General features: G+C 42.5%; 2 protein-coding genes across 9 annotated transcripts in view; one reads left to right on the top strand and one right to left on the bottom strand.

Moving 5' to 3' along the window:
• Positions 1-22,196, top strand: part of LONP2 (lon peptidase 2, peroxisomal) — a 97,435-nt gene extending 75,239 nt beyond the window's left edge. Inside the window, exons 12-15 of the mRNA XM_055331225.1 lie at positions 5,172-5,314; positions 15,961-16,168; positions 16,588-16,778; positions 19,710-22,196. Coding sequence (XP_055187200.1) covers positions 5,172-5,314; positions 15,961-16,168; positions 16,588-16,778; positions 19,710-19,931 — 764 coding nt within the window. The 3' untranslated portion in view covers positions 19,932-22,196. The remainder of the gene's footprint in view (positions 1-5,171; positions 5,315-15,960; positions 16,169-16,587; positions 16,779-19,709) is intronic.
• Positions 22,197-24,734: 2,538 nt separating this feature from the next.
• Positions 24,735-27,291, bottom strand: part of SIAH1 (siah E3 ubiquitin protein ligase 1) — a 51,432-nt gene continuing 48,875 nt past the window's right edge. For all 8 annotated transcript variants that reach the window (XM_055331227.1, XM_055331228.1, XM_055331230.1 and 5 more), the window contains one exon: positions 24,735-26,724. In XM_055331227.1, the coding sequence (XP_055187202.1) occupies positions 25,874-26,724 (851 nt within the window). In that variant the 3' untranslated portion in view covers positions 24,735-25,873. The remainder of the gene's footprint in view (positions 26,725-27,291) is intronic.

Below are 27,291 nucleotides of genomic sequence, written 5' to 3' on the forward strand. Positions count from 1 at the left end.
ATGATTCTTTCTGAATTCTCCTAAGCCTCAGAGTGAGACCCAGACATTCTCAGGGAACTGTTTCCCAGAGACATTGTACTAATACGACAGAAACAGGTAGTGCTCATTTCTTTGGAGAATTAACCCTGTGTTTTGGGCCCTGGCGATTGCTGGCTGCAGTTAACAGTATTCTGGTACACTCCATCCCTACCCCACCAGTATTAGAAACCTGCTCTTTGGGAAAATGACACTTTCATCCATAATTGAGTTGAAAGGGTTCCTGGTTTTGGAAGTCATGAGCTGGAACTCGAGAGTGTAGTGTATACTTGAAGTTAAGCTGAATACAGAGAATAATAAGTGATAACTAAAATATTCTGTATGGAGTAAAAATGATTATAGATAACCTGGGGCATCTGTGGTTTGGTAGATGTTGGTTTCCCCACATTCTAGGGGAATTATTGATGTTAGTAGCCTTTTTTGTGTTCCTGGCCTCTGCTGCTTCCCATTGGTTGGATCACTTGCCAAGAGATACCATTTGCCTTGAGATTTATTAAAGGCAAGAAATTTTTTTTTTTAAACACAAAGTTCCTAGAGGTATTCTACCTCTCTATTCTGCCTCCTTACCTCCCCTCTTAAAATATCTTCCTCTCTCCCTCCTTCCCACAGTGATTCTTGGGCCTGCTTTCTTTTAAGTCCTACTACTCTGAGACAGAAAAAGTGGGTGGAAAAGAACACTTGATCGTGTTCCTAGGACAGCTGCTCTGGACAGCCTAATCCTTTCTCATGAGGAGTTTGTAGCTATAGAGTATCCTTTCCTAATAGCCATGGTGACATCAACTCCAGAGGCTGGCAGAGCCCCCTGAGGGAGGGCACCCCCTGAAGGAGGGCACGCACATTTATTGTGCTGCCAGGATGCTGCAGGGGGGCCACCATGAGCAGAGCGAGTGCACTGTGGGTTGTGCCCCAATGTTGCTTACTTATCTGCTGCCTTCACACTGTGAAACTCTTTGGTTATACCCTGACCATCCTGGCTGGGTCCTGAATTAGACTGTTACAACAGGGTGACAGGTAACATGGATGAAAGAGGAGCTGAGAGACCTGAGACCTCTCTGAGTAGAGTGAACCACCGGGAACTTCAGCTCCCTCGCACTTTTAGAACCATTTTATTTCTTTGAAGTGAAGAAACAGTTGAAGTGGTGTGAGGTTTTGCTAGCTACCATGGCCTTTCTTTTCAAATTCCATTTAATAGCCCTTTATTACTTTTAGGAATATGCTTCCAAATTATTTGTAAAGGAAATTTTGGTGTATTGAATGTAATACAGCATAGGGAAGAATCTTGAGTTTTGATATCTTTTTCTTTTTTCTTATGAATGTTAAATTTATGTGGCTTCCAGCAGTCCTGTGATTGTGGTCAAAGCCCTGTCTCAGAGGCCCTCGGTGGAATTAGGTTGCAAAGGCTACTTTGTGTTTTCTTCAACGAAAGGGGCTAGGGAGTAAGAACTGGGTGTCTTAGAGGTCTGTGTGAAATATTTTTTCAACTATATAACTCACTTCCTCCCATTTACACATATTTCGGCTTTAAACATTGTTAAATTCTCCCAGCGACTCTATGAGGGTTCCTATAATTATTAATGGTTTTATGAATTAGAAAAAAAGATAGAAAGCGGTAAAGTAACTTTTTTCAAGGCCAACTAGGAAGCCAGAGCCAGGATTGGAAACTGTTATTTACGGACTATTTCACCATGAAATCTTAATCTCCTAACTCAGGGAGAGTTAAATCTCCTAACTTTAACATTTTGGACTATATCATTTTATTAGTTCTTATGTATATTTATATTATGTTATATTAGTAAAAGTCATGCCATGTGAAAGTGTATATACCCTCCTCTTTCCTGAAATTGATTTTGTTTCAAAGGAATTTTCTCACATTACTTAAAAACACTTGGGAAACAATTTTAGTGACTGTGTCATATTTTATTAGAAGGCTGTGCCACAGTTTCCTTAACCATGTTCCTAATGTTGAGTGTTTTTATTGGATGCCATTTTTGCTCTTACGGTCAGTCTGCAGCAAGTAACTTTGTTGTCTAAACTGTTGCCTACACAGTGGTCACCTGCACTTATGATTATGTCCTTAAGGATAGGTTCCTGCAAACTAGGATGACTGGGTCTGAGAGTATGAATATTTGGGAGGCTTTCCTAGAAGATTGATTGAATCACTTCATATTTTCACAAGCTCGGTGTTTGGGACGATCTCTTCACTTTCCTTAACAGTGATCTTTGTCATTTTTAAAAAGAGTTTGCTGGAGTTTAATTTGGTAACCAGCAAATGGTATCTTGCTCTTAGAATGTAAACTTCTTTGCTGCTTGGTGAAACAGCCCTTTTCATGTGACTGCTAGCCATCTAAAGAACCGCCATTTCTGCCCAAGAGAAGGGTGTAGAAGAGGAAGACTGTGCAGTGTTCCAGCTGGATGCACTTGCAGGATAGGGCTCGTGTTATATTGGGAGAGGTTGAACTTTGTTAATTGTTGTTGTTTGCCTGGCCTTGAAAAGTCCATCTTGCTTGAATGCTGCAGTCTGGGGCAAAGCCAGTAGTGAGTCCTCGAGACTCTGCCACTGTCTTCTGTGGGTGCTGATCCCTCTGGCAAGAGGGAAGGACGGCACTAGAGCTGAGTGCTTGAATTAAAAGCTCATGCGTAGGACATAGAGGGTTCACCTGTAACCGAGACTTCAAGCCTTGGATGGCATCTTTTGAGATGATGTTGTGCTGGTAGTTGTTTTTTTTTTTTTTTTTTTTTTTAATGAGGAATCAAACTGTGAATTCTCTCAATTCTCAGTATTTCCTTATTCTCACTTTGCAGTACATGTTGGTCCTCGTGGATGATTCTTAAAATCCAGTGCTAGCCTATCTTTCCCGATTAACTGGCGCAGTTTTTTAGCTTGAGCTTTAGTTCTCTAGGCTTGTATTGTAATGGTGGAACATTTTGAGGCATAGATTAGTTCTAAATGTATTGGATTCTTCATACACAGTTGCTGTGCCTAAAGCCTGAAGGAAATGGCCATCTTTTATCTTATGATGTCTAATTGCATTAGAAATAGCTCTCCCCACCACCACTCCTTCAGTGCTCAAGGCACTGGGTTCACTACTCCACTTGTAAAGGGATTGGATGTCCTGAAGCATTGGTTACATAATTGTGGATTGGCTTTCACCCATCCAGCTTAACTTCCTCCTGTGATCGTGAATTCCAGGCTGGCAACAGTAATTAGATCTCAGAAAAGCCTGTCCAAAAGCACACCAGGCTAGAGGACCCTGCAGCCTCATCTCTGCATTGGCTGAAGTTTCAGAGCCCTTCATTTTTAGGGTACGGTGGTAACCTTAGACAGAAAACCTTAGTGCTTTTCTTTCTGTGCATTAATTTTAATCAAGCAATGACACCTGCTTTCTGTGCCGCTTTGAGATCTGCAGGGAGCTAACCTGACCGTTTGGGTGCCTTTCCACCCTATGTGGTTGATCTGCTTAGATAGACTGCAAAACAGAACTGCAAGGCAGAAAACCTCCCATTTCCACAAGCTACTGAGTGACCCACTGATAGCTAAATTTAGTGAAACAGGTAAGTGCTGTAAGAAGTTGGAAAAATCAGGGAAGACTTCCTAGAACCCAAACTTTGAAAGATGAAATGACATTACAAAGAAATGACTGTGAAAATATATATAACTCAATACTTAAGGTACAGCATTACTTTGTAGTCTGCAAAAGGTTTTCTCTTTAATTCTCTAATTCTCACAAGAATTGTATAGAGGTAGGTAGCATGAAGTTCAGTGCTGGGCAGAGGGCCCAGCCTGACAGGCAGCAGGTGGCAGAAAATCTGAGCTGTGTCTGTTTTCTGTTGTGTATCTCCCCTGATACAGTCTTGAGGAGGAGCCCCTTAGAGCCCAGCGGACTAAAAGAGCCATTCACCCTGAAGATCATAGCAGGGGTCATTTAGGGGCCCTCCAGGATATTTCCAGTTATTGTTGAGTCTAAAATTAGAGCCTAATGTTATTAAAGATGTCCGGGAATCACTTTTGGAAGAAAAGGAATTAGTGAAAAACAGTTCTTTTTAACTTCATGAGATCTCAGAATGGGAGAATCATTGCAGAAATAAAATACACAATGACAAGTTTGTAACTATTATATGTTGCATATTAGTATGTACAGTAATCATTTCCAGAAGAAAGGAGGTATTAAAAAAAAGGTAATAAAGATATTTTACAACATTTCATAAGATAGTACAAGAACTGGAAGAGTTATGGCAAAACTAAAAGAAAAGCAAAGCTAGGGAATGAGGATGAATAAAGCCAAATATTTCATACAGTTTTTAAACTTCTGTTCATTTCAGGTTTCTGGCTACAGGCTTAAGAAACATTTTTCTTTTCCTCAAACTGAAATTACAGAGACTAACAGAAAGGTGGTCTGATAAGTCAGTTGGCTCTTGTACCTTGTATGTCTAGGCTCAAACCAAAATGAGTCTGTGCTCTGACAGGTTGTTAGCACCCAGCGCTCTTAGGCAGGTAAAGGAAAGAGTCCATTATTATAGGGATTTCAAACCAGGCTTCATATGCTTTTTCCCTGGCACTGCTGCTTATGTTTGTTTTTATTGCAAAGTGATAACCTTGGAGTTGAGTTACTTTTTTACAAAAGAAACATTACTTCTTCTACGGGGATCCATCATTTCCAAGTTGATGCTGTCAGGAAATGGGACACCTAATGGAAATCCCCAAAGAAGGAGTTCTAAACTTTGTGTTCCGTTGATCTAACAGAATTATACAAGGTAATCTATTGCATGTGACCCTTCAGTGTCTGCCCTCTAAAGTTGAACAGTGCCAGGCGTTGTTCTTGGCTTCAGAATATAATGGTTAAAAAGAAGATAGACAAAGTTGTGCCCTGCTGGAGCTTACGTGTAGTGGGAGGGCTAGATGACAAGCAAGTGAGAACAAATAAACAAGACAGTGCATTATATCACCCTCAAAGGGCTCTTGAAAAATGGATTCTCTGCCTGAGTTCCACAGATCATGAGGTGAAGTTTCATGCCTGAATAAGTAATAAGGGTGACTGATCTATTAAAGTCCACGTGCTTCTGTTTGATATATACTGCTAATGAATTTTCAAACTTGCCAATCTCTGAGAATTTCTAAATACATTTTTCTCTCCTAGGTGGCAGAGAACACACCTTAGAAGATGCAAAACCTGAATCCATCAGTGACACTACGGACATAGCCCTACCACCTGAAATGCCAATTTTGATTGATTTTCATGCTCTGAAAGACATCCTTGGGCCCCCGATGTATGAAATGGAGGTGATCATTCTCATTTCTTTGTTGATAGCCACCAGTTTACTCTGATGGTTGCTTCACAGATTGGGGGAGAGAAAAACTGAGTGGTTTGGGAGACTGAGTTTTGTTTAGAGATTGGAAACTTGTTTTCTCCATGGTATTGTATTTTAGATCCCAGTGTGATCATAAATAAGGCTTTTACAGAGAGCCAGAGACCCTGGCCACATCCTCTTCTGGAAACTCAATTTGATCTTATTCTCTGCCCTCCAGTTCCATTTTAAGAACAGTGTCACTGACTTTCCTCTTTAGAAATTCTATATTCCTATTAATTCCTCATTACGGATTTCTTGGGGGACAGAGGTAGGGAAACAACCTAAGTATAAAATATCTGAAAGTGTGAGCCTAACTTCAACTTCTGACTGCCCAGATTGCATCTTTTGGAAATCTGTCATTTCATTGTTAATAGTTCCTTGGGTTGAAGCTACGCAGCCCTATATCCATCTTACCCCTCTGTTCCTTACAGCAGAACATCCAGTCAGAAAGGCCTGAGCCCCAGATACAAATTGAGGCAGGTGGATGGAAAGAGATGTTGAGTCTGTGTCAACTGAGGCATTTTGATACCTTTTGTAGGATTCTTATTTGAGCTTGTATGGGCAAGTTACTAGAAAAAAAATTGTATTATACTACTGAACATAGCATCTTCCTTCAGGAGCTTTATCATCACCTCCTATCAGTTTAAGAAAAAAAAAAGATTTTTGGAAGAATAAGTCTGATAAATTACACAGAAGATAACCTCTCCCTCTGACATTCAAAGTCACTACCATAGATATGCTTTTCCTCAAGTCTTAAAACTGGGGAGAGGAAAAACAGTCCCTAAACTCATCTTGTTTATCTGTCTACACTCTGAGCTGGTCATTAAAGCTAATGAGCCTCTCTACAAAACTCTGTTACAAGAATAGAACTTGTTTACTCTCAGTGGTAAATCTGGTCTTGAACAGTAGAATCAGAGGCAGATTAGTTATTTGAATTCTTAAGATGTCATGGATTTAAATTTTGAAGTGTTGTAAGAAATGGAGCAAAACTTTCCTTGCTTGAGAAAGTGAGCAAAATCTGCTTTTTTTTGTCATGTGAGAATGCAGTGGTTTTTGAGAGTGAAGATGTAAACAGGTTCTGTGTCCTGCATTTCGAATGGGCTTTTTTCTTCAAGCTTTCCAGAACAGTACGTTCCAGCAGTTCTTTGGGAAGTTAAACTCGAGCAACAGATAAAAGACTGATGCGTGTTTCTGTTGCGTATACCCCTTCTCTCCCAGCCATTCCTGCTGCCTTTAGTTCTGGGGGCATTGTAGACATTCTTGGAGCTTTGGCAAAAAAAGGAAGCAAAAGAACAGAAATGAGAAATTTTATAAACACTGCTTAACAGCTCTGTTTGATATCATTGGAGAAACTCATTTTCCTTTAGGCATCTGAGCCCTTTGCCAATGTGAATCTGAAAGGTAGAATCTAGTAGCCATTTGCCTTTTATAAATAAATAGCATCTTAGAATTGGAGGTCTGGCGTTTGGGAATTTGGAGCTTTTTTTTTTAAGTATTTTTTATTTTATTTTTTTAAGATTTTATTTATTTATTCATGAGAGAGAGAGAGAGAAGCAGACACAGGCAGAGGGAGAAGCAGGCTCCACGCAGGGAGCCTGATGTGGGACTCGATCCGGGGACTCCAGGATCACGCCCTGGGCCAAAGGCAGGAGCTAAATTGCTGAGCCACCCAGGGATCCCTGAGTTTGGAACATTTTGTTCATCTTTTCCACACTTGAGAGGATTCACCCTGTAGCTTGGGGTTTCTGTCTCCACCTCTAGTGGTCTGGTGACAACCTTCGACCCCAAGCTGCTTCACCACCTTCACGTGAGCTTTTGCATCTTGGGGATGAAGATTTATGGAATGTTTAATTGCCCCCGAGCATCTTCCTTTTGATACCTGGGAAGAAGCTTGAAGAGGTTAAATGAGTCCTGCAGATTCACATAAGGTGCAAATAGTAAAGGCAATATTCAAACTCCGAATAGCCGACAGCAAGTCCAGGCGGCTCCTCTGTGGTACCCTGTCAAACCGAGTTAATTCCTGTCCTTCCCTGATGAGAGAGAATGGCTTGAAGTATGGCCATTTAAAAAATAAGACCTCTGCTGTATGTCAGATTTTTGTTTGTGTTCTTACCCAAGTAGTGCTGTGTTTTAGAATGGGAGTGGTTGGCCTGGGGTTCTTGCCCACTTTTTTGTGTGTATCTGTTAGGTATCAGGCACCATCCAAGACCGTCTAACAAGTGACACATCTTCTAATTCTCACTCTTGGCATCTTTCCAAGAACAGATGAGGAAACAGGCTTAGAGTATTTAGATAACTTGCAAGAAGACACAGCTTTTGCCAGAATGGAGATACGATTCAGGCCTGACTCCAGAATTGTGAGCTGTTTCTCACCTGAGAGGAATGTCACACTGGTACATCTGAGGTCTCGGTTCTCCCAGGGGACTCACAGTGGCCAGCCTGTGTCACTCTTCTTCCTGTGCTCCTGGGTAGAAGGTCTGGGGAGAGATTTTACTAGGAATGTTGGAGTATGTGTTGAAGTGGTCCTTACAAAAAAGGTATTGTAAGGCACCTTTTTTGGTTTAAATGCCTATAGTCTCCATAAAGGTAAAAGTCTAGGGTCATTTCTTCTAGAAAGAGTTTCAGTCATTTAGTAAATATGTATTAAGATGCTGCTGGCAAATACAGTAGTAAACAGGCAAGGTTTGATCTCTGCCTTCATGATACTTAACTTTCATTGAGAAAATAAGTTAACACATAATTATAAGTTGAGATTGGTGCTGTAAGGAAGATAAGCAGGTGGCACTGAGATTGGGTTCACTGCTCCAGCGCTGAGATGTGGTTTTCAGGTAGCCTTGGGCTTGCTGACGGATTACATAATGGGAACAAAGGAAACAGTCATCAGAAAGGACTTACGGGTTTCTGGTGGGAACAACAGGATTTTTGTGTGGCAGTGCCATTTACTGCGAGGGGAAAGACGGGGATGGTGAATGTGTCAAATTTGAAATGTCTGAGGCATGAGAAAGGAGACGTGTGGACACACAGGCCTGTTGCTCAGAAGAGAGGTCTGAGGTGGAAGTATAAATTACAAAGTTGTCAGAAAATAGAGGACATTTAAAGTCCCAGAAATGCTGAAGTCACCAGAGGAAAAAGTATACACAGAAGAGAGCCAGTGGTAGCCTAGAGGCAGGCCCTGAAGAATGCCAAATTAGCGTTTTGGAGAGGAAGAGGAGCCCTCAAAAAAAAGTCAGAAGTAACAAGCAGGCAGGCAAGAGGAAACGGGTTTTATGCTGCCATGAAAACAAAGGAGGAAACCCTCCAAGAGGTAATGTCCCAGTGTCCAGTGTGTTTGCTTTTTTATATTCGCTTTGATAGTGTGGAGGTTGGTGACCTTGGAAGAGGGGAGTGGCTGGCATGAAAGATTTGGGAGGGTGTTGAAGAAAGAATGGGAGGTGAAGAAACCAAATTAGTGTGTAAGCTCCTCTTTTCAGAGGTTGGCTGTGAATGATTGCAGAGAAATGAGGTGGCTAAAAGAAGTTTGGGGGCCGCAGGGAGAATGTTTGCAAATAGAGTCATGTGTGCTGATCACAGCAATCCAGTAGGGAGTAGGACGGATATTGCTGGAGGGACAGTGGGAACAAAGTCTTTAGGAAGGTGAGATGGGATGCATCCAGAGTGTGAGGGGAGGAAATGATATGCAACCATGATACCCTTTGTGGGGTATAATGAGGAGATGGCCAAGAATACTGAGCTAGTTACAAGAAAAGGATTATAATGATGGAAAAAACAAAGGCTTGTTTTTTTTTTGTTTGTTTTTTGTTTTGTTTTGTTTTTGTACCAGCAGAGAAGTGCTGTCAGGACAGAGTAGGTGTAGAATGTGAAGGTGGCAGCATCAGTAGTCTTGAGGACAAGTGAACTAGGAGAAGAAAATTATTGGGGGGGGGCATTCAAATTCAGATTTCAGAGGTGGTGTGATTTCTGATGATGATAAGGAGACCTGGAAGAGAGTGGCTGGGTTAAGGTGAGGAAAGCATTGTTGGGATTGAAGAACTATTCAGAAAAGCAGAAGCCAGGTAGAAGCAGAGCATCAGCTGTTCGCCAAAGACACCTTGGATGATAGCAGGATGCAGGGTGGTGAAAAAGAGGAAGAGTATTTTGAAAACAGAAAATAGTGAGAAGGGAATGAAGGTTGGGAAGCTGGCTGCCATAGCAAGAGGGTTAGGAGAAGGGAGGCAGAAGGAGGCCTCTCACTCACTAGGTGATAAATCCAGCCTCCTTGAGTGGGATGCGTTCATCTGACACATGGTGGGTAATTATATGTATGTGTTTAGAGAGGCTTTAGGATTAGGTGAGTTAATGTATAAAAAACACCCACCATAGTGCCTGGTACATGTTTAAAAAAATGAACAAATACTAGTTCCTGCAGCCGCTGTACTCCTTAAAAACTAACATCCCAGGACACCTGGGTAGCTCAGTGGTTGAGCGTCTGCCTTTGGCCCAGGGCATGATCCTGGAGTCCCAGAATCGAGTCCCACATCGGGCTCCACACAGGGAGCCTGCTTCTCCCTCTGCCTGTGTCTCTGCCTCTCTCTCTGTGTGTCTCTCGTGAATAAAATCTTTTAAAATAAATAAAAACTAACATCCCCAATCACCAAAAAGACAAAACAAACAAAAAAAACCCAAATCCTGTTTTTATTGTTTTGTAGTCCCAATTTTATACCTGCATTTAATAGTCTTCATCACCCTTACTATTCTTCAGTCTCATCAAAGCTAAGTCTACAAAAATATGTTAGTGCCAAAAGTATGACTGATCCAGCAAACTAACAGTGAGGAAGAAGGGTAAGAAGGCACATTTTTATTAATAGTTCTACCCTTTAGGATTCCCTAAGCAGGTTGAGAAATGAGTTCTAGGAACTCAGTCTAGGTTCCAAGTTTAGGAATAGTTATCTTAAGTCACCTTTTCCAATACAATGAGATTTCCTAAAGAGACAAGATCAGTTAAACTCACTTTAAGAAAAGTAAAGGAAAGCTCTCCCTGCACTGGGAGAGAAGGTGGGAAAGGAATGAGCGAGGGCACAGGTGTCTGCAGTGGCCAAGGTGTCCGTCATGCTGCACGTGCTGACGTAGCACCGAGTACTTCCTCAGAAGCTTGCGCCGGGGCCACATCCAGGCGCAGAGGAAGTAGGAAGGGCTCAGGAATCAAATAGCGGTTACTTAATCTTACTTGATCTGGTCAGTTAGGAGATTGCCATTAATAACAGTCAACTCGGTTGTAATTACTTTTATCGGTCACAAGAACATCCTTAGGCTGAAATGAAAATCTTACAATTGTCATCCGCCTCCTAGTGAAAGCAGGAGAAGCTTCCACTTCACTGGGTACATATCCTAGCTGGCCAGTCTTGCAATTGACCAAGATTCTCTGGCAGGAACAGTCTTAAACTCACAGATCATAAATCAGAAGAACAGGTAAGCTCTGGTCTTTGCAGGATAAATTTAATTCTCAGCCGCAGAAAGCCAGTCCTGCACGCCCTTAAGTGTCTATGTCCTGTCCAGCCTGCTAGTCCTAAGATTATGTTTTCTAAGTATTGCAGTGTCCATTCATATTTTTTATTAAAGCCTCAGCATTGGCTTCCTCCAGTGGTGTACAAAAAGTCCTTGTCCAAAGGTCACTCCCCTAAAATATAATAATATTAAAGGAAAGAAGATAGGCATGCAGACTTTTTTTAAATTTTTTTTTAATTTTTATTTACTTATGATAGTCACAGAGAGAGAGAGAGAGGCAGAGACACAGGCAGAGGGAGAAGCAGGCTCCATGCACCGGGAGCCCGATGTGGGATTCCATCCCGGGTCTCCAGGATCGCGCCCTGGGCCAAAGGCAGGCGCCAAACCGCTGCGCCACCCAGGGATCCCAGGCATGCAGATTTTTAAAAGCAACTTGATTAAGGGTGTCTGGGTGGCTCAGTTGGTTAAGCACTTACACCTGATTTCTGTTCATCTTATGATCACTGGGCTCCACACTCAGCAGAGACTGCTTGTCCCTTTCCCTCTGCTCCTCCCTCACTCACTCACACTGTCTTTCTCGCTCTCTAATAAATGAATGAATGAATGAATGAACTTTTATTTATTTATTTATTTATTTATTTATTTATTTATTTATTTTTATTTATTTATTTATTTATTTATTTATAGAATAGGGGCGCCTGGGTGGCTTAGTGTTTGAGCACCTGCCTCCAGCTCAGGGTGTGATCCTGGGTGCTAGGATCAAGTCCTGCATCAGCCTCCCTGAGAGGATCCTGCTTCTCCCTCTGCCTATGTCTCTGCCTCTCTCTTTCTGGTGTCTCTCATGAGAAATAAATAAAATTTTGGGGCACTTTGGTGTCTTAGTGGTTGAGCGTCTGCCATTGGCTCAGGGCGTGATCCCAGGGTCCTGGGATCGAGTCCCACATCGGGCTCCCTGCAGGGAGCCTGCTTCTCCCTCTGCCTCTCTGTGTGTGTCTGTCATGAATAAATAAATCTTTAAAAAGATAAAATCTTTTAAAAAAATCTTTCAGAAAATAAAAAATAAAAGCATGTTGAATGGAATGTATCCAAATGTGAATTCCAGGAGATTCCATCAGCATGTTTGCCTTTGAGACAGACAAAATCAGGTGCTAGAAATGGGCAAAGTTTATTAAACTAGTGAAACGTCCAAAAGAAGTCTGGTAGTAAATTACTTCCCCATCCACTCCACTTAAACCTGCTGTGCCACACGCGCCCGTGTCCTACGGCACCGATGCCGCACACTCAGCCTGGCCCGGTGCCCCACCACGAGTTGATTTTGCCAAGAAAAGGCTCTACTGAACGGGGCTGGAAGCAGCTGGCTGTCTGCAGTGTGCAGTGCCAGGCCAGCTGGGCTATTTAACACAGCTTTGCGAGGACAGTGCTGTATAGACCCCGGCACCTCCAAGGCAAACGGGATCTGACCTTCCCTTTTCTAAACACTACAGAAACAAATCTACAACTAGAAAAATGAAATATTCATGAATTCCAGGCTTAGGATCTTCATACAAAGACTTGAAAGAAGTTGGCAGATGGATAGCTGCCATGGTGACAGCCCTGGCAGGAGCATAAAAAGTGCTCTGAGGTATAAAAGCCGCCAGTTTATAGTGTAAGCGTCACCGCCGCCAGAGCCTGTGCGGGCCCGCGGCCCTCTGGTAGCTCAGGTGGTGCGCTCCCCGCCGTGCGTGGGGGCCCCTGGCAAGAAGGCCCGTGGAATCCCTCGTGTCCGCAGTCCTTGGCTCCCTGGAGAGCCAAGCTCCCAGCTCCGCCCCGCCTCTTCTAGGACACTTGTCCCAGCTCCCCACAGAGGGGCCCGCACCTCTTCAGGGCCGTGTAGATGAAAGCACTCGGTACATGCCCGTTGTGTCCCCGGACTGGAGTAGAATCGTGACTTTATCTGATGGTCTTAGTCTGTCACTTCCGAGGGGTATTTGCCACTAGGTCCCTACGAGCTGTGATGGAGCCTCACGCGGAATGACCGGCAGACCCTGCAGCCCTCTCCGAGGCCGCCGTCGTAACAGGCACTGAAACTGTGAGCCTTGGGGGAGGCCAGCGAGGGCTCGGAGGGCCGTCCGGACCTGCTCTTTCAGTCCGCAGGGTCCGGTGCGGGGGTGAGGGGGGAGACTGCCGCGGTTATACTCGCTGTCCCTGCTGCCATCGAGCTGAGGGGTGCGGGCAGGCTTTGGAAGACAGGGTCTGTTATTAATTAGGTCTTTCGTTAAACATTTTCAACACCCCTTCAATCTACATATTTACGTGATTGATACAATTATTACAGGAGAAATCAACCATTTCTTTGAACAACATGTAGTTAACAGTAAGGAAATGGAAGTGTAAGGATATACCTGTGGGAAAATGAACGGCAAAAATGAGCTTGGGGTGTTTGTGCTCCACTTTGACATCTAGTGGGGAAAACATTCTCAGTTTCGAGCCGAGGCCTGTCTTGGCTCATATAACTGATGATTCCACGGATCAGCAGTGCAATTAGAAACTGATAGAAAAGTACAGATAAACATAGTTTTGAAATTACTGTGTTGAATCACTTTGTACAGAGTGCTCGGGGATAGATTGTTCTGTGAGGAGGGGTTAAGACGGCTAGGAAAGTGTGCATGGCAGCAGGAAAGGAGCACATGTCTTTACATTCACAGTTACTCGTACTCCCCTCATTTCTGAGGCAAAAATACATAGAAACCTGATGTGTGACTGTTACAGTTTCAGAGCACGCGCTCTCGAAGAGTACGACTCCAGGGGAGCCTGGCTGGCTCAGTTAGGGCCCTGGGACTCTTAATCTCGAACTTGGGGCTGAGTTAGAGCCCCGTGGTGGGTGTAGAGATCACATAAAAATAAAGTTTAAAAAAAAAAAAAAAAGCACGACAGGGCACCTGAGTGGCTCAGTCGGTGAAGCGTCTGCCTTCGGCTCAGGTCATGATACTGGAGACCTGGGATCAAGCCCGGAGCCCGGCTCCCTGCTCAGGGTGAAGTCGGCTTCTCCCTCTCCCTCTGCCACTCCACCCTGCCCGCTCTGCCCTCCCCCCACTTAAAAATTATGTATGTATGTTTCCAAGTCTAAGAATTAGAGATCCTTTACCTTTTAGGTAACTACTATTAGCCATAATTACAGAGATTCTAGGGTTGCTGGTAATCAAGCCCATCTGTTCTCCTGCCTGTATGTTGCTGTTAAATCACAGATTTGTCATCCTCCCATCTTCAGGTTACTATGAGATCACTTCCCATCAAGTCTGAATAAAGTGCCTGTGGGCCCAAATGTTTCTGGCTTCGCCATATGCACTTATCTGTCCCCCGATCCTTTCTGTGAACAATGCACCAGTCACCTCTGCCCGGAGTACGAGGCTTCCAACAGATGGAGAGTGTTGGGAGACTGTGAAACAGTAGTCAACAAGCACCTGACTCCTGATTCTTCGGGGGCACTTTTGGTATTATTCTGAAAAATGAGTTTTGAGGATCTAAGCTGTAAAAAAGTTGTGGTTCTTGTTACAGCTAACCGCTAAGCGTAATGGCTTTTTCTATTAAATGAACTAACATGAGTCCGTGTCCTGAGGATTATTCTTCAGGATTAGTTCACTCAGCCCCAGAAAAGAGCCACCCGGAGTAGATGTCGTAAAGGTATAGGAAATTATTTTATATTAGAAAAAGACAAGCCTCGGGAACACTTTTATAAATAGTTGTTTCTATGTTTTCCTTAAATAGTATTGATCTTCTATGTATCTTTCTCCTCAAGTACATATGGAACAGGGCAAGTGCCAGAGCTGAGGGAGGTGGAATCCGGGACATGCTTTTGGCTCAGCGTTTGGACTTCCAAGTCTCTCACTTATCAGATGAAGTTAATTAGAATTAAAATTTTTAAATATGAAACAAACTTTCAAAACATGCTATCAGGTTTGCCACCAAAACTAAGTGCCTCTTAGCTTTCATGGATGCCACATGTGATTTTGGAGTGTTTTAAAGTCAGGATTTTCACCATCTAAGCCCCTTGGAAAGAAGTAAGCATCAGCAATGCAGCTCTTTTACACAGAAACTCCCAACTCTTGGTTCTGCTTCTCCTCAGTGAGAAGGTTACCTCTGCTGGAAACCTGTCCTATTTGGGCTAGTGGTGGGTTGACACGTTGTACTCAGCTCCTCTGACACAGTAGCTCGGTGGGATAGGGAATTTGGAGGCTCAGAGGGTGAGTAAAAGTGAATGTGATTGTGTTTCAACCATACTGTTCCCTTTATATGTTCTCCTAACCTGGATGAACTGGCTCATCACCGGGCTCGTGGTCTCAGGCAAATGTCACGTTCAGTTTCCAGCAGCAGTGAGGACACACAGTGGGCCTCCAGGCACACAGGAGGAGTATTATCTTCTAGTGTTCCTACAGCAATAACACAGATGGTAACGTGGCAGAGAAGTAAAATCCAGGGGGTTTAATACAAACCTTCATACTTGGCCACTGGAGCAAGTAGTTCTTAAATGTGTGTCTGAAACAGGGTTTCTGCTTTCAGAAGCAAATGTACGATTACTTAAAATGCAGTTAGGGGCAGCCCCGGTGGCTCAGCGGTTTAGGGCCACCTTCAGCCCAGGGCATGATCCTGGAGACTCGGGATCGACTCCCACATCCGGCTCCCTGCATGGAGCCTGCTTCTCCCTCTGCCTTTGTCTCTGCCCCTCCCTCCCTCCCTCCCTCCCTCCCTCCCTCCCTCTCTGTCATGAATAAATAAAATCTTTTTTAAAAATGCAGTTAGGTTCTGGAGTATTTATAAATTTGCAGCCTAATACAAATATTTAAGTAGATAAAACAGTTGGATTTGTTCCTTGAAAATTAGAGCACATGTAACTAAATGTGGCTCCTAATCAGTAATTCACACGTATTTTAAGGTAAAATTGCTTCTGATAAATGCCAAACAGGAAGTTTTGTTTTTTTCTGGCAGAAAGCTATACATAATTAAGGGGTGACTCCAGATCCTTTTGAGTTGAAGCTTAAACTGAAGAGGTAGGCTCTGGCAGCGTGTTGTGATGGGGTTGGCCAGTCTTGGTGACTGATCGTGTTTCTTCTTTCTCTCAAGGTGTCTGAACGGTTAAGTCAACCAGGAGTGGCAATAGGTCTGGCTTGGACCCCCTTAGGTGGGGAAATCATGTTTGTGGAGGCAAGCCGAATGGATGGCGAAGGTCAGCTAACTCTGACTGGCCAGCTAGGGGACGTCATGAAGGAGTCTGCCCATCTCGCCATCAGCTGGCTCCGCAGCAATGCAAAGAAGTACCATCTGACGAATGGTGAGTGGCCCAGCTGAGCCGGAGGCGCAGCGGGAAGCGGGGAGGAGCCTTTGGCCCATCCTCTAGGAGACCTCTCCCAGTTCTGGGACAAGGATTAAGATGGGCTCTAGAGGAAGAGTTACACACCTTCAAGAAAGTACAAACCTTTGATTTTGAAGACCCATAGAAATTCTAGTTCCCGTGTTAGGGCTGTGTGGCTAGTCCTGAACTAGAAACTGATTTCAAGGTTTTGTTTTCAGTACTACTTGGAATGGAATAAAACTCTTCTTCCAGACCCCACTCTAATTGTGCCACCCATTAATATTTTGAGGAATTCATTTACCCAAAACATTCATTTTTATCTTTTTGATTTTCTTTTTTAGGAGAAAAAGAAAACAGGTTTAATTTTCAACATTAAAATCCTTATTTCCTTTTTTAAGCTTCTGGAAGTTTTGATCTTCTTGACAACACAGACATCCATCTGCACTTCCCAGCTGGTGCTGTCACAAAAGATGGACCATCTGCTGGGGTTACCATAGTAACCTGTCTCGCCTCACTTTTTAGTGGGCGGCTGGTGCGTTCAGATGTAGCCATGACTGGAGAAATCACACTGAGAGGTCTTGTTCTTCCAGTAAGTCTGAAGAAAGTGATTTATGTGGTTTTAAATTTTTTTAATTTTAAGTTTAAATTAATAGTAGTTTCCCTTCTTCATATATGTATATGTGTGTGTGTGTGTGTGTGTGTGTGTGTGTGTGTATATATATATATATATATACACACCTTAGCTTTAAACACTTTAAAGTTTTATACTTGTAACTAATTCATATTTTTCAGTATTGATCATATAAAATACTGACAATTTTCCCCATGTTTTCCCTTCTACTAAGAAAGAAGACTTGCGAGGGAAAGAAATACTTCTGGTCATCAGAAATGTCAGCCACTAAGGTGAAGAGTTAGCAAATTGTTAACCAGATAACTTCAATGTAAAACAGGATAGCAGCTGATTTTTTTTAAAACTTTAGGCTAACTTCTGAACTTTTGAAGTCCCTGTGAGATGAGACCTCCTATAGATAGATTACTGTAGTTGATAGATTTATAGAAAAATCAGTAGAAAATGAAAGCTGTAATAACAAAGACCAGCTATGTCTAATTACTAAATGTTTTTAAAGTTCTATATATATGAAGCTTTGGGGCTCCCCTCCATACCCTAAACTACTTAGGAAAACACATAAAATGCAGAGAACTTGAGCGGTCATTTAGGGTTTTAAGTCATTCATTACCAGTACCAGTCTACAACAGAATTTTGGCGAATTCCTAGCAAAGTGAGGAAAGAACGTTCTTTATTCTGAGAACACCTTTATTTCATAAGATAATTGTGAAAGCAGATCGTAGAATCACCATTCAAGATCACTAAAACTGCTCTCATTTCGCCAACTTTTAAAATTCCGCCAGGAAGTCAACTGTATTATTGTGAGACATTTGTAGGTCTGTACTTGAACGGAATGGCTGATCTCTTTTCTTCACCTTACCCAGGAATTACTGCATTTAAAGAGACTGTAATAGTGGTTAATAGTGGCTAATACTAGCTGTGCTATTAAAAGGAAATGTAAATGCTTTACTGACATGAACTCTTCAGCTTTCTAGTTCAAGATGGTAGACTAAGCAAAGAGTGAAAGGAATAATACAAACACTCAAAAATGAGTGGGGAGTCAGCAGCTGAGCGTTCAGCCAACTTCTAGAAGATAGTGTCCTCCTGGCTGGTGAAACAGAATTAGGGGTAGAAATGAACTTCTTGGCGGGAATCTGGGAAAAGCATGGGCTCAGAGGGTCAAGGCACGGACCAGGAGAGCAGGAAAGAGATGGGAAACAAAACCAGGGGATTCAAAGAAAATTCATAGAAATCTCCATAGCATACATGGATCCTCGCTCTCAGGGCAAATAAGCACCTACGTCAAGACTTTCCCATCCCTCTGGGCCGTGGTAGCTTTGAGTAAGCCTCCAGTTTTAAACCTATTCCATGAAACAGGAGAAAAGCCACAGCATTTAAAAATACTCAAAGCTGGCACTTCAGAGAACAGTTCAAGATCAGAGAATGAGGACAAAACTTGGATTGAAAACTTTGGTTTTAGAATTAGAGAAGTATTCTGAAAAAAATAATAGAAAAGCAAACAGGCAAATCCAGTATCTATCAGGCAGGCAGGCATTCTAGCAAAGAGGAAACGGAATCTAGCAAACTGTCAAATAATGGACCATTTCCTAGAATTGAAGGTTACCGTCAGATTGAAAGGGCTTTACAGCAACGAGGAGAAAGATGTCATCCCCACGACTGGTCCGACAGCCGAGGAAAGAGCTGTCTCCTCAGTGACACCCAGACGTGCAGTACCTTCAAAACCCTGACGGAGAATGATTTTAAATCCAGTCTTGTATACACAGTCTTACCACCAGTCCAACAGGAGAGAAAACAGGCATTTCCAGACATGCAAGGAGTCACTTTGTCTTAGGCTGTCTGTGAGCAAGGTGCTCAGAACGTGCTTCAGCAGTACACGAAGGGCCTGGACAGAGGAGGGCCTGTGCCCAAGGCTCCGGGGCAGTCAGCATTGGTGTGGGTAGTTGGAGGGCTCCGGGGGGCTGTCTGCGGGGCTTATGTGCTCTGGGGGTTATGCCTGAGAGCTGCCAGCACCCCAAAACAATGATGTTTATTATTCTCACAATTTCTGTGGGTCAGGAATTCAGGAGAGGCTTAGCTGAGCTGTCTGCCTCAGAGTCCTGTCTTCCAGTCAGAACACCAGCCCAGTGCACTGGGGTCCATGCACTGACTGGTTGGCAGGATACCCCAGTTCCTCACCTTACGGCTTCTCCAGAGACTGTTGGGTGATCTCAAATACGGCAGCTGGCTACCTCCAGGGAGAGATGCAGAGAGACAGACCTAGCAGCAGCAGCAGCTCTCATTTTTTACTGGTTAACTGAAAGTCATACAGCATTCTGTTTCTTACGAGTCCCTAAGCCTGGCCCACATCCAAGGGGAAGGGAGTTAGACTCCCCTCTTTGTGAAGGGACCACTTTGGACCTATTTTAAAACCACTGTAAGAGCCTAGATCATTTGGGATATGGTTTCTTCATCAAGTGGCACAGAGATAGTTATGGCTTTAAACTTGTAGAGAAGGAAGTCATCCTGGCACACAGCTGAGTTCTGTAGGAATGGTATTTGTGGTCAAAATAATGTAATGCTTTGCCAGAATCGACCTATAGATAAGATTGTTTTGATTACAGAATGTGGTATAAATACTAACCTGACAGTGTAAAAAGGGATCATGGACATAAGACGTGCTCGTATCTATCAAAAATTTAGAATGTTCCCCCATTAAAAGGATTGAATATAACACAAATTAAAACAAAGAATTCACTGTATATTAACGTTTTTTAGTGGCTTTCCCAGCTCGCACTATAACAAATCGGGAGATGAGTTCAATGTTCTAAATAACCGTGAAAGAAAGTTGGGTCACGGATCTCTTACAGTCTGAGGATGACCAGAAATCTGAGTAACTTTCTTCTCTCCTTATAGGTGGGTGGGATTAAAGACAAAGTGCTGGCAGCACACAGAGCAGGATTGAAGCGAGTCATCATTCCTCAGAGGAACGAAAAAGACCTTGAAGAAATCCCGGGCAACGTACGACAGGATTTAAGTTTTGTCACAGCAAGCTGCCTGGATGAAGTTCTTAATGCAGCTTTTGATGGTGGCTTTACTGTCAGCACCAGACCTGGTCTCATAAATAGCAAATTGTAGGCCCAAATCTCAACTTTCAGAATTTCAAGTTATGAAGTGCCAAGAGGTATTGAAAGGTCTTTCTTTGTTCATACCCGTAGAGGTCAGCACAGTGTCCCTTACTTGTGAATACGATCACAACAGTAACAAATCTCACTCAAGTGGTGGCTGGTGTTGATTACAGAAATGTTAATAAACTGATTAATAAAAATCAAATTGTCTTCAGTGGAATCATCACTGTCCCCAGAGGGGTACAGAGCATCAGTTCTCAGTGTGGTGCCCAGAACAGAAGCATCCGTGTGACCTGTGAACTTGTTAGAAATTAGAAATGTTAATTCTCAAGATCCAGACCTTCGGACTCAAACTATGGGTGGTGGGAGTGGGGTGCCCAGAAGTCAGTTTAGCCCGCCCTCCAGGTGGCTCTTCTGCGTGGTCAGCATCCGGAAGAGCCACCGGGAGAGGTTGCTGGACCCTGAGGAGACTGACACAGGGGCCCCAAGACAAAGATGAAAACCGCACCAAAGTAAGTATTCAAGTGATGGGAAGCCCGGGGTGAGGTCTGCACACCCCAACACGGGGTGCGGCTTATGCTGAGGAAGTAGCAGCCAAAACTTGGCAGTTTCTACCAGGCAGAGTGGCCTGTTAGGAACATCTTAAAAAAAAAAAAAAAGTCCGGTCCTCAGAGGCTGCCGCCCATCTTGGGATGGTCCCCACCGTGGTACCCTGACCCTGTCACCTCCCTGCTCCGCCCGGTTGGCCTGTGCCAGGCCCCGTAGACTCTCCATGTTCTCTTGTGTCTGGCTCCTTCCAGGCTCTTCTGCTCATTTTCCTTACCTGTAAAATGGGAGCAGGAGTGGTGAAGTGTCACTGAAGATGGATGCGAACACGACACTAAAATAATACTAACTATAGAATCTTCTATTACGGAATGTTAGAACAGATACGCAAAGATACTTTGGGATGCCCTGGATGAGCATGTTACCCAATTACCCGCTAGTAAAATCTGAACATGTTCTGGAATTACAAATCCAGATCTGGGGCTCCGCTTACGGGGCTCGTCATGTCCAGTGGGGGAGCAAGAAGCATCAGCACTTTAAAAACCATTTCATGGACTATCTTCCCACTGTTAGGATTTTATGGCTTCTATTCAGTCATCTTCACAGGGGAGGAAAAGAAACCATGATGCTAATTCATCTTCTGCAAGCAGAGGGAGTTCATCCATCCCCAGACTGCAACGCCCCCACACCCCCAGAAACTGCAAGAGCTCAGGATGAGGTGGGGCCCACCAGCGCTCTTCCTCCGCCCCAAGCAGCTGGGGGCGCCCTCGGCCTAGAGCCCGCAGCCCTTGCTGGGGGGGGGGGGGCGGGGGGCTGAACAGCTGGGCCTTCCTTTCCCTGGCACTGCTTTCAGTTTTTTTGTTTTTTAAGTCTTATTCACTTGTCTTTTGTTGTGACAGGAGAGGAGAATTTACCACTTGGGCCAGTTTTAAGTGGGTAATTGAGGGACATTAGTCACAACGGTGTCTGGCCATCCCCCTCTCTCCGAAGCCTTCCCATGATTATCTTAAACTGAAGCTGTACCCACAGAACAGTGACTCCTCTTTCTTCCATTCACGTCCCCCCCACCCCCGCCACACACGCACACACAAACTCTTCGGTCTCCGCGTTTGCCCCTTCCAGCTTCACCGAGTGTGTGGTCGGAGTTCAGCCACATTGACCACAAGCCTCAGCATTTCGGATCTCTGAACCCCGGGCCCCATATCCTCCGTTCGCCCCAGGATGTCTGGGTTTTTCCACCTCTCGGCTGTTGTGAAGAATTCTGTCAACGTGAGTGTGCGACCGTCCCTGTCCCTACTACTACCCAAAAGTAGAGTTGCTGCTCTTAGGAGGAGTCCACGCGTAGCTTTGTGAGGAGCCACAGACTCCTCCTGCACGGCGTTTGCTGCTCCACTCGCCATTCCCACCAGCAATACACCAAGACCCCAGTTCTCCACTCCCTGCCACGGCTTCTTTTTGGTAATAGCCCGTCCCAGGGGTGTGAAGCAGCAGCTCTGGGTTTTGATTTGCATTTCCCTAGTACCTTTTCCCAGCATTGTTCTTTAAAGTGTTACCCAAACACCCTTTGTATCACAGCTGGGGTTTTATTGAAAATGTTGATTAACTCAAATTCTAATTAAGTAGGGCTAGAAGTGAGGCCTTGATATGTATTTAACCAGTACTCCATATGCCTTTTATGTATGAGCTTTCAAAAGTATGAAAACTAAATAAAGCTTTAAGCGTCTTGGAACTTGAGAAATTATGGTCTGCTTAAAACACACTTTTTTACTGGACTCTGCCCACTTTTGTTTGAAACTTAACATTAACCGTGTCAGGGGCTGAGGTCTTTTATTTAGTGCTTCTGATTACAGTGAAAAATGCCATTTAAGTGACGATTGACCATAAAATATTTAACATCAGTCTATAAATCTGTGGCCACAAATAAGGTCTCCTGATTATGGAGTGGTATTTAAAGGCCACTAAACATACTGGGTTGTTGTTGTTGTTTTTAAATAGGCGGACAAAAAAAATTGCATTTGCTGAGCAAAACACAAATATGTCCTTCTTTCCGCTTCTTCCTTGACATTGATCAAGACTTGCTTTTTGCTCACTGCACAAATTCTCTCTGTAAGAGTGGGAATGCAGATGGGTTTCATTTCCAGTGCCATCTCTGGTAGTGGCTGTTTGAAATGCAGAGGATTTGGATTCCCATCTTTGGACACAGTGGCTAGTGGTATCTACCACCAGGAGCTCCCTACACTAGGTAGGTGCCATCCATGTTGTGAGGTATTAAGGGCTGAGGGGAGAGCAGGCTGGCTTCCTATTTTCCAGTTAGAACCACCAAATGAGGTAACCTTTCTATAATCAAGTGCTCGGGGAGCGAGGGGCATTAGGATTTTTGGTGAACCAAAAGATCTATATAGCCACTGCCATACCTGTAGTTTGCAGAAATGTGAGCCTTAAAAGAAATTAAGCAATGTTATAAAAATCAGAAACCTGTTCCCCAACAATCAACATATTAAAGTGGCCCATGATTCAATTCAGTAGAATGAATTCAAGTTAAAGAAGATAAATGCAAAAGAGCAAGTTAGAGAGTAACACCTACCCTACCCCTATACAATTCCCTGAAAGAAAACACCACGACACAAAAAAACGAGGCAGGGCATTAATAGGAGAAAGTAGAATATTAACTGTAACAAGGATGATTTAATATCTTGAGTGAACCAAGAAATGTGGATATAGATCTCACCATCCCTCTGGATCAAGATATGAAGAGGACTTAAAGTAGTTAACAAAAGATGAACTTACTGGATGTCAAACACAAAAAATTTACTATTTGTATAAATTAGCGAAACATAAAAAAAAAAACAAAAAAAAAATTAGCGGAACATGAGGTTACAATGAAAGGGAAAAAATCCTTCACACTGCTACTCTTAAGTGTCCACTGAAACCTCTCCAGAAACTGAGAAGTCTCACGAATATAATAAGAAAACATATAAGGATGTTCACAGCCTTTTTATAAATACCTGGAAAAGATTTACATGGGCAAACAGGACAAAGCACTATGTAAACATCAGAAAACTGGCTAAAATTCTAGTCAGTCCTTACAAAGGTTCCCCAAATGGTGTCTTTCCAAGATTATTAAAGTGAAATGCATGGACTGAAGTGATGTGTAAGAGGGTTGCAAAATTACATTATTTCAAAATAAGTGTGTAGGCACATGTAAATACACAAAGGACTGGAAAATAAAAATGTTCCCAGTTAGAGATCTCTTGTGTGTGCTCTAACTTCCAACCCTACACTGAGCATATATAGTACTATTGTAATCCAAGAAACACTTTAAAATATTGTAAAAATAAAATGACACACCTCCACAAAAGTATTCAATACATCAAATGTAGGGGGGAAACTGCTTTTCTAAACACATGCTAATGGGAACAGACCAAGATACACATTTGTGGTTGACCTATTCCCTTTCACCACAAAAATGGCTATACAAACACTTGATAACCAATTCAAAAAATAATGCTTCTGTAGGAAAAGAAATCACACAAATCTTCATTCTGAAAGTGGTTAACAGAAGTAAATTCTGTTATCCAGAATGGCTGGTGGGATAAGGGGGCAGTCCAAATTCTTTTTGACTAAGTTTAGTGTACCTGTAAAAGCCACACAAAATAAAATGATCTTTGGCCATTCCGAATCTTGTTAGGTGCCTCAGGGCAATTAGCAACAGTTAAGGATGCTGTTCGATTTGGTGCTAGTTAAAAGCATAATAGCAGCTAACATTTGTTGGGTGCTTATTATTATGTGCAAAGCACTTTTCTGGGTAACTTACTGGTATCCCTTCTAACCCTCTGGGGTAGCTATCATAATTTTTTTTTTTTTTTGTAGCTATCGTAATTAACCCCACTTCACACATTAGAAAACTGGAGCAGGTCCCAAAGCTGGTGAGTGGGCTAGAGCCATGACTGACTGGCATGAGGGCCCTGGAAGGCTGCTGTAGAGCCCAGGCTCATAACTAGTACGCTAGGAAACACTAACTCATTTTAACTGGGTTTTCTTTAAGGAGAAAAAAATCATCAGTATTTTAACTTAGTCTCCTAACAGAGTTGTGAGAATAAAAATGTCAGCAAGAGGGAAGAAAAAAACTCTAAATAGAGATCATATACCCATTCATTTGCTTAGAATAAATCTATCACACCTCGAAATACAGCATACTGTTTTCAGTTATGAAGTACAGAATTGAACAGGAAAATAACTTTAGATTTTAATCAAACTTAGGGCTAAAGCAGACACATAAAAGTTTTTAATTTGCCAGATATTCTTTTAATGAGAATTATAAAAGACCAAAAACATTTTTTGCAAACTGCCTTTTTTTAAACAAATGATTTGCTTTTGATTACAAATACTGTGTAAGACGATGCCTTCTTCTGCAAAACCAATAAATACAAGAACAAATTTTAAACATGTGATTTGTCCAAGATATTTCAAAGAAAGAAAAAAAAAAAGCCTGATTTTTTTTTCAGTATTAAAAAAAAAAATCAGTATTCCCTAATCTTTCAAAGAATAAGTTTAAAGGTATGACTCAACTGGAGAAAGAGAGAGAGAGACAGACAGAAACAGAGACCATCTTACAGCTGCTTTAAATAGCTTCTGATAATTCTTCTGCTGTTACCTTTCCTTTCTGGAACTTGTATCTTCTCAAAAGACTTGAATGTAAAATATTTCTAATGAACTGATTAATGGGGGAAAAGAAAATACGTATTGAACACATAATGTATAAACTTTACCATAAACAATTATGCATATCAAAAAGACACTAACTTCAAAAAGGTACAAAAAAAAGTGAGGAAAAACTTGAATTACAGAAAAGAAAGTCCAATTTATTTAATGAAAAACTAGAATTAATAAAAATTAGCAAATACACACAAAAAAAATATACACACACAGCAGCACTATGTATTGACTCACAAAGGGGAAAAGCAGTGGTCCAAGACCACTCAACATGGCTTGTCGGTTAAAAGAAAAAAAAAAAAAAACCCACACACACATACACACGCGCGCGCACGCACACCAATTCGCAGGCACACACACAAAACAAAAACCCAGTATTTTTCAACAGTACAATCTACAACACAAATTCAGAATTATTTTACAATGCTTCCTTTCTTAATACAAAAGATGCCCATTTTGGGTGTATATATATATATATTTTTCAGTGGTTTACTGTTGACTTATTTTTAAATATATTAGTGTTACTACATGCAACTGTTTCCTGTATTTAACAGCCTTTCCTTTTATTTACCTTCATGTGTCTAGCTTCCACCTACCAAAAGTTTCAGGTTGACAGGCAGACGGCTGCCTTATTCTCTGTGAAATTGAATGCAATGGTTTTAAACACTGGCCAGAAAATGTTTGATTGCCATTTCAACACATGGAAATAGTTACATTGATGCCTAAATTGCCATTTTCTGCAAAAAGCTGTGCAATGCTGGTGTCAAAGACTAGGCAGTCACTATTCATAATGGCCGTGGCAATTCCCTCATGAATAGAGCGCGGAGTCGCTTCCCAAGTCAATCGCCGCCTATGACCATTTAGCTCAAGTCGATAAGCAAAATTTTCAGCTTGCTTGCGTGTTCCTATCAGCTGTACAATTGCAAAGAACTGCTGGTGACCATCATACTTTTCCTGTTTCTCCAATACTAACATGAAGTGAAAGCCAAAACAGGACTGCATCATCACCCAGTCAACAGCACCAGGAAGGTTAATGTCTGTTGCAAGGAAAACTATATCCTCTCCCTGTAGGGTCGTAATGGACTTATGCTGATGCATCAGATGGGGCATGACAGCATCCAAAGAGCCTTGCCATTTACAGGAAGCACCAGGGCACGGACATGAATAAGGCCTAAACTCACAGAGCTCTTCGTGGTCTGCTTTTTCTGTGTGTGGCAAAGTTATTTCACATCCAGAAGAGGCATATTTACAAGGGAAAAGTACAGAATTGGCCACTTTCTCCATAGCCAAGTTGCGAATGGATCCCAAAGGGCCCCGGCAGGTTGGACAACATGTGAGCTTTGGGCGACAGTTGCTACAAACAAGATGGCCACTCTGACACTGAAGAATGGGTGGTAACACATAGTCAAAGCAGACCGGACACTCAAAAAGACTCGCCAAGTCATTGTTGGATGCGGTTGTGCCAGTCAGGGCGGGCACCCTCTGAGACGGGGTACACTTTGAGGTTCCAGTAGGTAATGCTGTTGCAGTCTGGCGGCTCATTTCTGTAACGAAAACATACATAAAAATAAAAAGAGGCAGGAGAAATAATTAAAACTCTCACTTGTTTTATAAATAATGTTTACATGCCAGAAATACTTAAGTTTTATGAAAAACATACTGTGAGCAAAAAGAGTAAAGGATTTAAAAAAAACACACACACACAAATTACACAAATTATGCACTTTGAGTATTAGGAGTTGTGGACCAGATAAAATCTCTTTTATCAAAATGTCCCAAAACACATGTAAAATTCCCTTTCTTAAAAAAATATTAAAAATCCCTTTGGATGAATTATACAGTATGGAATAAATGCTGAAACAGAAACCAGACTGTAAACAACTAAGAAACCCTGTGTTAAGTAGCTTAAGTTCAATCAAAGCTGTTTTCACTGAACTTTCCCCTCTCCCTCAGTGTTCAATTGCCCTGCTCAGTCCATTTCTTTCCCATTCTGAGGCAGCTTGAAACAGTGACAGGGAGTCAGTCTCAAGTAATCCAAAGGATCACCCAGGACATCAGCTCTGATTAACTCCGACTAATGGCAAACAGTTATCTGCTTCAGTTGTAGATTT

The sequence above is a fragment of the Nyctereutes procyonoides genome, unplaced genomic scaffold (genome assembly GCF_905146905.1).
Source record: "Nyctereutes procyonoides isolate TBG_1078 unplaced genomic scaffold, NYPRO_anot_genome, whole genome shotgun sequence".
Lineage (NCBI taxonomy): Eukaryota > Metazoa > Chordata > Mammalia > Carnivora > Canidae > Nyctereutes > Nyctereutes procyonoides.